General features: G+C 38.6%; 1 protein-coding gene across 3 annotated transcripts; it reads right to left on the bottom strand.

Annotated features, from left to right (window-relative positions):
* Nucleotides 1-271: 271 nt before the first annotated feature.
* top1a (DNA topoisomerase Ia) lies at nt 272-11760 on the bottom strand. Of its 3 annotated transcripts, none has more exons than XM_063474700.1 (21): nt 11615-11760; nt 11159-11183; nt 8169-8277; nt 7965-8079; nt 6763-6815; nt 6571-6666; nt 6383-6452; nt 6176-6267; nt 5919-6034; nt 5718-5839; nt 5494-5616; nt 4968-5155; nt 4732-4876; nt 4269-4412; nt 3937-4122; nt 3789-3857; nt 3523-3637; nt 3214-3341; nt 2104-2198; nt 1851-2000; nt 272-1640 (listed from the first exon to the last, which is right to left on the bottom strand). In XM_063474700.1, exons 1-21 carry the CDS (start codon nt 11645-11647, stop codon nt 1538-1540), a joined length of 2277 nt encoding a protein of 758 aa, XP_063330770.1. In that variant the 5' UTR covers nt 11648-11760; the 3' UTR covers nt 272-1537. The 3 variants fall into 3 exon arrangements, with proteins under 3 accessions (XP_063330770.1, XP_063330771.1, XP_063330772.1); XM_063474701.1 differs by having other exon boundaries at nt 8169-8265; XM_063474702.2 differs by lacking the exons at nt 7965-8079; nt 8169-8277 and having other exon boundaries at nt 11615-11758.
* Between the last annotated feature and the right edge of the window lie 671 nt (nt 11761-12431).

Raw genomic sequence — 12431 nt, 5'->3', positions numbered from 1 at the left:
CCTATCTCCACTAACTGCATGTCTTTGGAATGTGGGAGGAAGCCAGAGTACCCGGAGAGAACCCACACAAACACGGGGAGAACATGCAAACGCCACACAGAAAGACCCCGGCCTGATGGGACAATTGAACTCAGGATGTTCTTGCTGTGAGGCAATAGTGCTAACCACTGTGCTGCCGTGAAATAAATGTAATTAATAAAACATAAAATGAAGAAGAGGTGTTGCTATTTCAGTGGCGTAAGAGAGAGAACGAGAAAACACACAAAGCCAATGAGTTACCTGTAATGTTTTATTCATTTTTCAATCTACAATGAGCTTAAAACTCAAAAACATGATCAAAAGGCTATGACAAAAAAGGTAAAACAGGAATAAAATGTTGACTTTACAGCTACTTACATCAACTTTTCTATAAGAGTGGAACAGAGTGGAGTAAAATGAACTGAATTCACATTAAATGTTACAATACTCAATCATTACATAATTAAAAACCTGCCTAAAATTGTAACAGTTTGGTGATTTTTTTTTTTCCTTTTTGGCAAAAGTTGATATCCCTCACACACACGCTCTCCATTTTCTGACTTTATACATTATCATAGCATCTTCAAGTAACAGATATGGGAGGTTTCTTTTTTGGAACAATTGTTTAAATTAAGTTAAAAATCAGATGTAGACAGGGCTATGCAGCGAGAGAGTCCGAGGATGCTAGCAACAAAAGGATAAAAATGATTGGTTCACATTTACAATGAAAAAAAAAAAAAAAAGTCCCTGATAGAAGCTGTAAAACAAAATATTCACATTCTGCTTGTTTAAGTAAATATTGACATGGTTGCAGTATTTTCCCCTTTGCCTGCCCAGACATCCTCTTCCATGCTCAACAATTCAACATAGTCCAGTTTAAAATATTCACCCAAACAGACAGCTTCTACGGTTGAGCCCTAACGCACACACAAGCACGCGCACGCATACACGCAAACACTCACATTTTCATTTCCTCAAAAGGCGCGTGGGTGTAGTTAAGGAATTCATTCAATTTTTTACTTTGTCTATCAAAATATAGAATTCATTAATAATACATGGGATGGCTAAAATACAAAGTGAGTGAACAAAGAAAATAAAATGATACAAAGCATTGTTTTTGCTTGATACAGTAGCTGAAAGGACCACAGAGTTCAAAGTTCAGGCATTGCCAGGTTTGTGTCCCAGAGAGCGGACAATCACAGAAGGTAAAAGGGTCTTTAAATTACAAGTACTAAGCCTTGAATCCTAGTCGTGGGTAAAGTTCAGTCTTGTTGCCCGATCTCAGATCAGATGTTTAGACTATCCACAACTCCCCCCCCCTAACCCTTCATAATGGCCTCACATCATTTCATCTTGTCGCCCTTTTTGTTTTTTGCTCAAATGTTCTGAAATTCTTTGTCAGGTCTGGCCACGGAGCAAAATTCAGTAAAGCTAAAAAACAAGTATCCAATTTTTTTTTTTTCAAAAAAAAAAGAAAAAGGAAAAAAAATGTATCATAGTTAAAACCACAAACTGGGATTTAAAATTCATAGTCGTCTTCTGCCATGTCAATGGCCCAGGCAAACTTCTCACGCTGAGTTTTGTTGTAGATCTTTTCCACGGGAATGCCCCACTTCTTACACCTACACCACAATGTCATAAGATAAAGGACAGGTTTTATTGCAGCAGTGCTTTTCATACTACATGTTACTACAAAAAGTAACAGGACACCTCTTAAATTGGAGTTGGTGCCTTGTCAGTGACCTTTGACCACCAAAATTAATTTGTTCATTTAGTACCTTTACTTTGTGACCATTTGTGGTCGTAAGGTAGAAAATTTAATAATCTCTTACCAAGCCACAGAAATGCGAGGATCCAGATAGTTGAGTTTGGAAGTACCGAGCGCAATCTGTTTATTCTCTTCTCGATCAGTTGCCTGCACTTCCAGCTTCATCAATTGCTCTTCTATCCTCTGTACCGCTTTCTTCTTGCTCTCCACTGCCCTACAGAGAAAGCAGACAATGCAATACAAGCATGTAAACAAGATTCACAACAGGAGGGGAGAAAAAAAAAAAAAAGCACTTTATTAAACCTCTGACTACTTACTTTTTGGATTTTTCATCTTTCCGTACTTTGGCGTCAGCCTTGGCGCTCTTCAGTTCTCTCTTGGCATCAGCAAGCTGGTCCCTTTTAGCGTCAATCTAAGGATGACAGTAATCATTTCAGATGAGTTTGATCAATTTTATTATTGATCAACTGTGGACCTTTTTATATTTTGGGGATTACATTTGTACTGTCTAGACACTTCCATGCTCAGATTGTTTTTAACTCGAGACTATAGTTTAATGTGTACCCCTACAGGGTGGCCAAAAATCAGAAGAACCATGATTCACATGGTGTAGCTCTGTCAGCTGGCTAGTGGCTATAAACCCCAAGGAAACAAATGCATACAGAAATATTAAGTCAACTATGGTCTAGTGAAAAACTGTACTATAACCCCAAGTTGTACTGTGAATACTGCAATATCATTTAGGGGTCCCCCCCCTAAATTAGCAGGGATGACACCCAAATTGCCTGAGTCAGGGAGTTTGAGTGCTCTGCGTGGCACAACAGGAAAGCACTGCTTGATGGACACATCTCCAAGCATGGGTAAATCTGTCATGCATAAAAATAAAAGAACACAGCTGTAGGGATTTTTAAAAGTCAAAGTTATTTTTTTTGTCTCAAGTTGGAAAGAGGGGAGACAAAACTCATGGAACAATGTTCTGCAGTGCATGTTGGTCGGGCGGTCTTTAATTATTGTTTACAAAAATGCTTCAACCTTGTCTGCAAAGCCATTTAGTAAGTCATCTAATCCAAATGTGCCCACATGCTTGCCTTTTTGTTTAGGAGATAAACTACATAATTGCTTTAGTATGTGTGCACAAGGCCCTCACTACCCAGTTCCACCTTTTTGGTTCTGTAATCGTGTTAACATATTTCCTCAACACTCTGCATTTGAATGACTTCAGAGTTTTGATTTCTATGTAAAGTGGTGTGCCCCCCCACCCCAGTGCAACTCCTCTTATGTTAGCAGTATTGTTGGTTGAGTTTAGAGTGAAAAGTCAAAAAACAAATTTAAAAATTAAACTAAACAGAGCAATCTCCACAACAGCACTGGCAAAAGAAAACAAAAGGACCATTTTCAGTTCACTGGAGTATGCAAAAAGTTTTTACCTTTGACTGCAAGTTCTGCATAGACTTCTCAAATGTCTTCGGTGGAGCCCTCTGATGGTTACACAGAATGGCCACTGCCCTGTTGGCCCTGTTGTAGGACAGGATTTTGGCCGGAATGTTTTCCTCCGCTAAGATTAAGAAAAAAAAAATAATAAAGTTATCACCACCCTGTTTGCTATACAACAGCAGACAAACCTACATAAAAAGCTTGCCAATAACAACAAAACCAGAACACAGTTTGCTGTGTCTCCTTGTTATTTCTACACATGAATGAGGATTCTGGTTCGAACAATTTAGGTGGAAACACACCAGTCGTGAGCTCCTTCAGCTGCTGCTGCAGGGTGATAGAGGCGTTGTATGTACGGAAAACTTTGGCTGTCAGACCATCCATCAGCTCCTGAAGGTGCTTGTTCAGGATTGATGTCTGAGGAAGACATGCAATTAAGAAACCGAGTTTTAAAAATGCAGATGGCGGTGCTATGAAAGTCATTTCAAATAAGGATTTATGTTGTGAATTTTCTCAAGTCATAAATTAAAGGGGATTTGTTTTCTTTAACTGGGTATATTTTACTTACATTCAGCCGATCAAATAGGTCATCATCAGGCTCTTTGTTCTCCATAAACAACTGTAGATTCTTAAATACCTGGAAAAGGCAAATCACACATAAATAAAGAAGCAGAGTTTACACGAAAGTACTGCATTTCAGTAAGAATGGTGCTCACCCTCTTCTCCACAGGGACTCTGTTGTAGTAGCGGATCGAGTCTTTACCCAGGAAATCAAACTCAACTACGTACTCTTGACCCTCGTTCTCTGGATAGAGTTTGATGTGCTCAACTCTCAGCGAGCAGCAGCCCACAGTGTCTGCAGTCTCTCCTTCTTCCTTCTCATTACCCGCTCTCAGAGCCAGCTAGTGTACACCAGACAAAGATGATACCTTAAATGAGGTAGTGTTCAAGAACGCACCAACCCTCACATGCAATGTGAAGTCATTACACCATAAAACCCTCAAAATCCACCCACTCGATAATGCAAATAGCAGTAACAGGACCTCACCTTATCAATGAAATAGAGAGCCACAGCCCTCTGTCTGATCCTCATCTCCTTGGACTTCCAGTCTTCGCGGTACTGGGCTCTGATGCGGTCCACACATTTCTTCAGTCGACGTGCCGTTTCATACTTCTGCCAATCCTTCTCTCCCTGCAGGCAAAAAGATGAGACAGGAGTAACAAATTAGGCAAAGGTCTACATAAACAAATATGCCCAATTTGATTTATGTGACAGCCAATTAAACTAGGTTTTTCCACAGGACAGGAGTATGTTGTTACTTTTATATAAAAAAAAAGAAAAAAGAATAAAATCTGCTCTTGAAAGGTCTCAATTTTTACATTTCAGTGGAGCAAACAACACAAAAGAGTAAGGAAAGTTTTAAGGAGACCACTGGACCATACAGCATCATTTCAACTTTGACTAGAGACAAAAAAAAAGTCGTAGTGCATGTGCCAGCTATGGTGCCTACCTTGATTCGAGAGCTCGGGTTCAGCATAATGTACTTGATGGAGCCTTGAATGTTTTCTGTCCACGACACCAGCCAAGTCACCTTATTGTCATGACGAACTTCTTTCCATTTGGTGCCGGGAGGCGGCTCAGGAACCTTGGAATCCCTATTATGGAACACAGTGAATATTTAGTTATCACATTATGCATTAAAAGCTAGTAATCAGCACGAGGAGAAAATAAAACTACTTTACACACTTGCTGCAGTTGATGATAATGTCTTCGGGCCTAATTCGGCGTTTGAGCATCCCCATTTTAGGATGGTCTCCACGACCACGGAACAGGCCTGGGGGCTCAATGCGGAAGTTAGCAATACGTTCCTTGTGGTTGTCCATGATGCAAAAGCCATATTGCTGCAAGATGCGTTCATTCTCTTCCTTTATTTTCTACAAAAGGCAGGAGGGGGAAAAAAAAGAAAAAGAAATTGCTTCATTTTGCAGAGGTCCTCACTGTTCACGGGAACCATTTAAGTGCCAATTTTAATCAAATCACAGCAGCTTAATATGAATTTCTTCCAGACTAACTGATCAAGTTTCACAAGGTGTGTGATATCAGTGGGGAAATACAGAATTAAAAGCCAGGAGAACTGAAACACACTTTTGTTATTAGGTACATGACATCCAGCATGGCAGACAAAACTCTAGAGCCCTCTACAGGAGTCAATGAATGTTGGGGTTTAAGGTTAATATGCTGTGTGCCCCACTACACGTAGGCAGCAGCTTACTTGTTTTTCCTCCTTAGACATGGCTTTCCTTGCTTCAGATTGTGCCTTGAAGTATTCGCTCATCTCAGTGAAGTTACACTTTTTCAGGTCTGTGAGTTTAGCCCTTTCTTCTGAAGTCATTTCCTGTGTCCAGAAAATTTGGCAAAAAACTAAAGTAAATCAAAGAACAGATTTTATATATATATTTTTAATTTTATTAACTGGAGCAGAGATTTTAGGCTTACCTTCCTCCAATCTTTAAAGAAATTTTTACGGAAGATATCCTTGGTGGTATATTCATGATCCAGCATTTTGGCAAAGAAGGTCGCTACCTCCTCCGCTTCTGGGCTGAGCTTCATATGTTTACCTGAAATGTGAAAGTCAGACATTTATAATCACCTCAGAGTCCTTCACTAGCGTACAAGATGAACTGTGTAAAGCCTTACCATCATAGTAAAATTTGACATGGCTAGGAAGAGGCTCATACGCTGGTGCAAACACCGGCCCTTTGTGTTCAAGGAACTTCCATTTGACACCATCTGTGTATCTCTCCTCTTCCCACCTAGAATCAAGCAAATAAATCATTTCCATAATGACAGTGAAAATAACAAAAATGCAATCCAGCAACAATACATCCAGCTGTCCTGTCACCACACTGATAAGCATGTATGATTGGTACAGCTGGCTAACCCAATTAACTCACCATTTCCACTTCTCCTCAGGCTCTTTCTTTGCTTTCTTTTTTCCATCGGTTACTTCTTCTTTTTTGTGTTTTGTTTTTTTGGACTTAATGTCCTGGGAAAAGGAAGTGAAAGTATTCTAGTTCTTTCTGACAACATAGGGATTAACATTTAACACAAAAGATATGGCAGCAAAACAATTCTGCCCTCTACTAAAGTCTCTTGCTTACCTCGTCTTGTTTCCTTTTCTTGGCCTTCTTGTCATTTTCAGTTTTTATTTTTTTAGGTTTGAATTCAGCGCTGAAACAAAAACACTCTTTGTTATCAGGCCTCAGAGATACAACTTTACTTGCATGGATGACTACAGATGCTCCAACCTAGTGAAACAGACTATAGTCTATGAACATAGAGAACTTACTCGTTATCATCATCATCTCGTTCTCTTTTTAGAGACCTCTCGTGTTTTGGAGAGTGGTAAAAATCATCCTCAGGCTCAGACTTCATATACGGTGGGCTGCCAAAGAAAACACATTAAAAACAGAAGTCAGATAGCTTCATATGAATGCTGCATCCTGACAGCACTTAAGAGCAAAGTATAGTGCTGACATACCTGGCAAAGCCATTCTCCTTTTCCTTTTTTATTTTCTCATCAAAGGACTTCATCTGAAATGTTTACACAATGGCAGTAAGACAGAAGAGCCTGAAGTGCAAATGACAACTATGCCCACATACACGCAAAATTATAAAACTCATACTTCCATTATAAAACCTCTCTACAGGGTTCAAAACTAATCTGACAGCACCAAATCTAAGTAGATAAACACTGATATCAAGAGTAGTTTGACAGTACAATACATTATTATTTCAAGTAGACAACCCTATTAGGACTGTGCAATATGAAATATACCATAATGACGTTATGTCAATTATGCTGCAAACCAGTCCCTGCCACAGACACAAACCTCTTCTACAAACCTATGCAAGAATCGTGTGAAAGAATATGGAAAGAGTTTACGAACGAGAAGCAAAAGGAGTTTTCAAGTGCTCAAGCTAGAGCAAAGTCTAATGTTAGAACAGGCTTTTGCATTGGATGCCATATAAAGACTCATGAAGATAACAGCATTTATTACAACATATCTGTAGGGTTTTGTGACTTTAAAGCACTCTATTTAAGGTACACGACGCCCCGCTGAAAACACTTCACCTAAGTTGAACTGCCTCATTTATATTACGAGTGTCGAGCCAAAGTAGTGGAGGAAATCCACAACGTAGCATACTATGCTGCAACAGCAGATGTGTGGACGACTTGAACAACACTTCCCTGCACGAGCTGAATGGTGCACTTCAGAGACTGGACACTCAGCATCCAGCAGTAAGGATAGCTGGAAACATCAGGAAAGCTCTTGGGAAACCTTGGGACTGTGTGGGGTCATCTAGCATTTATCATTATGGATGTCGCCACACAAGTCCAATATTTTTTTAGTTTTTGAATTTTTAATTTAAATATTAAAGAGCAACAGCACTCTTTCCATATAATGATTGTACAAACTATTCACTGAATTTGAAGAAAACGCACTACCTTGTGATTTTGTTAGTGGGATAAGATATGACTAATAACAGGAAATGAAATTCTGGTCATATCACACAGCTCTCCCTCTCCCATTTATCACATCTTTAAAAAAAACAAAAAAACTATTTTAATCCATAATATATAATATCAGTGTATGATCTAGACAACATAATTGCCTAATGTAGCATCACTCTAACATTAATTTGTAAATGTTACAATCATGCAGTTCCTTGGCAAGTCACCTTCTCTTCTTTCCTCTTCTCCTTGTGCTTTTCCTTATACTTGTCTGTGCTGCCATCTTTGTGCTTCATCTTTTCCTTATCTCGGTGCTTTTTATCAGAGGAATCCTTGTGATCGCTATAGTGTTAGAAATTCACAACTTAATTTAACCTCATTCAGTTTCCACTATTTAAAGCAATCAAGCGAAGCACAAACACACACTATACCTGTTTCCATATTTTGATTTCTCCCGCTCCTTATCCTTCTTGTGGTCCTTATGTTTGTGTTCCTTCTCTCTATATTTGTCTTTATGCTTGTGAGAGTCTGAAAATAAAACTGTATTAAATTTCAAAATAAACAACACAATGATACAATAACGCACTGAATTAAAAACAACCGTCTGCTCACACTGAGGACCAATATGCAAACATGTGAAAGTATGTTTCAATGCATAAGTAGCGAAAACAGAGTCCTCTCAAGCAGCCAAGATTGATAATGTCCAGAAAACTACTCTTAAATGACAACTTTAACAGTCCACCTGTGTCTATTCTCTTAGTAGAAACAAATTACACAGTACAAAAAGGTCTATGTCCCAACTGAATGTCATGCAGGCTGCAAATAGATAATGTAATACACAGCAGCACAGCACCTCCTACTGCCACTATAAGCCGCATGCTTTGGACAATATGAAGCAACTGGCATGTTAAAACATGCAAGAGAACCAAATAGCCTTTTGAGTTTCTTTAATGTGCAAGCCAAGACTGGAATGTAATCCTAAAAAAGAGAGAGTGTTCTCAAAATTAAAGAGCTAACACCCCAACATTGTCATTAACAAATGCCAAATTAAATCTAGTTCTTTTAGAGAAACTGTCCTTAAGTCTAAGGCAAAAGGAGATCTGAGAGCTTCTAGCCCATCTAACCAATGTGAATGTCTACATTTCCTAGTATAAGACAAAAATGGCACACATGTACCAAACATGAGAAGTTTAATCAGTGACCAAGCCCGTCTAAGAACAGATTCAGATCTTGCTCATTTAGTTTCTTTTAATTCGGATGTCTTTGTTCAGCCATTAATCCAGAGATGACAGTTTTATTCTACTGATTTATGCCAGATTGCTTAGTGAAATTAAAAGCACTGTTACTAATAAACTACAAAGTTGAGCCAATTTAGCCAAGCCTGAAAGTAAAGACCGTGTTAGCTAAGGGTCTGTAAGTACCACAGACAAATGTTGCCCTGGTGCAGATTAATCAGAAGTGGACTTGTGTCATAGCTAGGGGTGGGCCATGTCATATCAGTCACAACAATACAGCTGAATGGGGGGGGTTTTGCCTCAGAGAAGGGAAAAAAAAAAAATGTATGTGTCAATTTCATGGCATAACCATGTCACCCAATTACACTTAAGTGGGTCAAGCAGCACAAACTTATTGAAGTCGTGAAGGTGAATGCAGCATTACTGCTGAAGGTTTAGTTCCCAAAAAGAGCAGCTACTTCATTGGTGTGGAATATTTTGGATACAAAAGAACAGATACAGAACAGACCACAATAATATGCAAGGGGTGCAAGAAGCCAGTAATACAGAAATGCGGGAAATATCTCTAACTTATTTCACCATCTCAAGCATCAGCACCTGAGTCTGTACCAGGAGTGTCTGAAAGCCCAGGAGGAAAGCTCTGCAGCTAATGCTACAAAACTAAAACAAAGTAAGCTAGCTCATCATGGAATTGCCGAGTCTCCCAGTTTTACTCCATATGACCAAAAAAAAAAAAAAGAAAGAAAAAAAAAAAGAAAAGCAAACGCAAGAACGATATCACCATTTGTTTGGCGAAAGACATGATGTCAATCCAAACGCTGGAAAGGGAAGACTTCATGCAGCTTATTAAGAAGCTAGACTTGTGATACACACTCTGAAAAGGACATTTTCCAAGACTGCACTCCCAAACATTTAAAGATTTTATTTTTTTGTAAACTGCACTGTAGATTTTTTGTTATACCATTTGTTTTAAACAGACTTTTTCCACTCAAAGAACAGAGGAAGAATTTACTTTTAGTCTTTAAAACTGAAAGTTAATAATTAAAGTTATTGCACTAAAAGTTACCTGTTTAATATTTTTTAAGCTTATACAATATTTCAAGTGAATTTGTTATGTTTATGTTGTTAAATGAATAACAAATTTTTCTGTACTTTCTCATACTGTCAAAACACAGTGACATATCGCGATATTATGTTTGGGCTATATCCCCCCCATCCCTAGTCACAGCAGTATAAATGCCACTTGTAAAGAAATCAACCTTAATAATTTTATATCTTATGAACTTAAAACAGTGCATAGAATGTAATAGAAATATAGCACTTTGTCATTGTACATGTACAACAAAATTGTGGGAATCCTTTTACCAGCTACAATCGAACAAAAAATTAACTTTTAACACAACATTTTTTAAAAAGTGTTTTTTCCAGTTATCAGTACATTATGGTTAATATTCTGATTTCACACACGTGATTGTAGCATTTAAAAAACAAAAAAGTCCTAAGCTCACTTTAAACTTTGAGACGTTGTTAAGTCCATGTAATATTCAATACTCAAAGTTGCACTGTGATGGGTAATGAAGAGCTTCTAACTTGATTTTGAAATGTGAGTCGACCTAAAAATGATCCACTCTTTACCATAATGTGGGAAAGTAAAGTCCCAGTAGCGACAAAAAAAAATAAACGCTTTTAATATCGCGCATTTAAAAAGAAAAAATAAAATAACTACAGTCTCTGGCCTCCACTTGGTTATCTTAATGAAGCACTATGACTTTCCATTTTCCTCCACACAGCCATCTGCACTTCACAGCCTGGGTTCAGCTTGCAACAGTCAGGCCGCTACACCGAAAAAGAAAATGGCGCAGAGACTAAGTCCTCAACCCCCAAACCCTCACTTTCAGGGGGGAAATATGCTGTTAAAAGCTCGCCAACAAAAGACACTAAAACGATAAACTAATAAAACACCTCCAGCTGCGTGGTAATATTGATTCAAATCGTGAAAATAATGTACGGAAAAGCTTTTACAAGACCTCCCTTTTGAACAATAGACGCTTGTGAGTGAGACAGAGGACTTAGTCTCTGGACGCCATTTCTGTCCTCTACAGAGAACTAACGTAATGTTAGATGTGATCAGTTAAGACAGGACAGAATCCTCCTTTACCTTTGTTAGTTTAATGTGATAAACTTACCATTGACCCGGGAGCCACAGTCAATCTGCAAAAAAGGAAGGATGAATGTTAAAATTCGCAGTAGATAAGCTAACTAGCTAGCTAACTAACTTTGAACTTACTGGATGGCAGAGCGAGTTTTTTCGCTACTAGCTAGCTCGGTTAGCTTCCTATGCTGAATGGTAATGGCTTAGCGGCCGAAGCCGCTGCGGCTAACACTGGTTACAGCTAACGTTATACATAAATATATAATTCCGGATGTAAACTGTAAAGAATACATTTGACATATTCAAAGTAGAAACGTCACGAAACTGTCAAGACGCAGTAAACAATAAAATGAGTTAGCTTACAAACATAGCCACCTAACGTGCGCTAGCAGTCACTGCTAGCCGAGTACCCGTCAAACCAAATAGAGTAGCCGGAGACGGTACCCGGTAACCACCGGTGATGACATTTATGAAACACTTTTAACATTACCTGGTCCTCGTTGTGGGAATGGTCCCCACTCATTTCTAAAACGCTGTTTGACTGTTAAATCAAAAAAATGAGAAACGTGTAGGTTCCCACACACCGGCGAGGAGATGCAGGCAGAATGAAGAAAAGACACGATTGTGTAAGCGATATCCAAGTCCCAATTGTACGCTAATGCGCATGCGTTTCAATTTAAATGGTACAGATCATCATAGCTCCTCCTTCTAAAAAAACGTGTTGCTTTTCAGGCCCACTGGAGGAGCGAGGTTCACATGTTCCTCGCGTTCAAGCCAGTTCAAGCTAAGGACTGCATTTCGTCTGTGTTCACTTGACCCCCCAGGTGAATGAGAACAAAATGAAGCAGCAACTCTATTAAATCATGTGTAATAATAACACACTTTAAGTTACATCTTAGTATGTCAAATACCACAACTGGCCACATTACAAATGTGCAAATGAGATAAGATTTTTATTATGTGAGAATTATTATGTGGGTTCAGTGATTTTAATGATTTTAAGTGTGTTCTACATGAGCATGTATGAAATGTAACAGAGAAGCCTGCCCTGCCCTTCACAACCTTGACAGCCAGCAGGCCTATTGCATAACAACTTAAAGGCAAAGGAGTTGATGTTTCAGGCAGTCGAAATAATAGCTCAGAATATTGCGCGCGCACACACACACACACACACATACATATATATATATATATATATACATATACACATATATATACACATATACACATATATATATATACACATACATATATATATATATATATAAACACATGGTGAACATCATTTTTTTAAGTTATGTCAAGGG

Source organism: Pelmatolapia mariae, linkage group LG5 (genome assembly GCF_036321145.2).
Source record: "Pelmatolapia mariae isolate MD_Pm_ZW linkage group LG5, Pm_UMD_F_2, whole genome shotgun sequence".
Classification (NCBI taxonomy): domain Eukaryota; kingdom Metazoa; phylum Chordata; class Actinopteri; order Cichliformes; family Cichlidae; genus Pelmatolapia; species Pelmatolapia mariae.
This window is presented reverse-complemented; position numbering and strand designations above follow the sequence as displayed.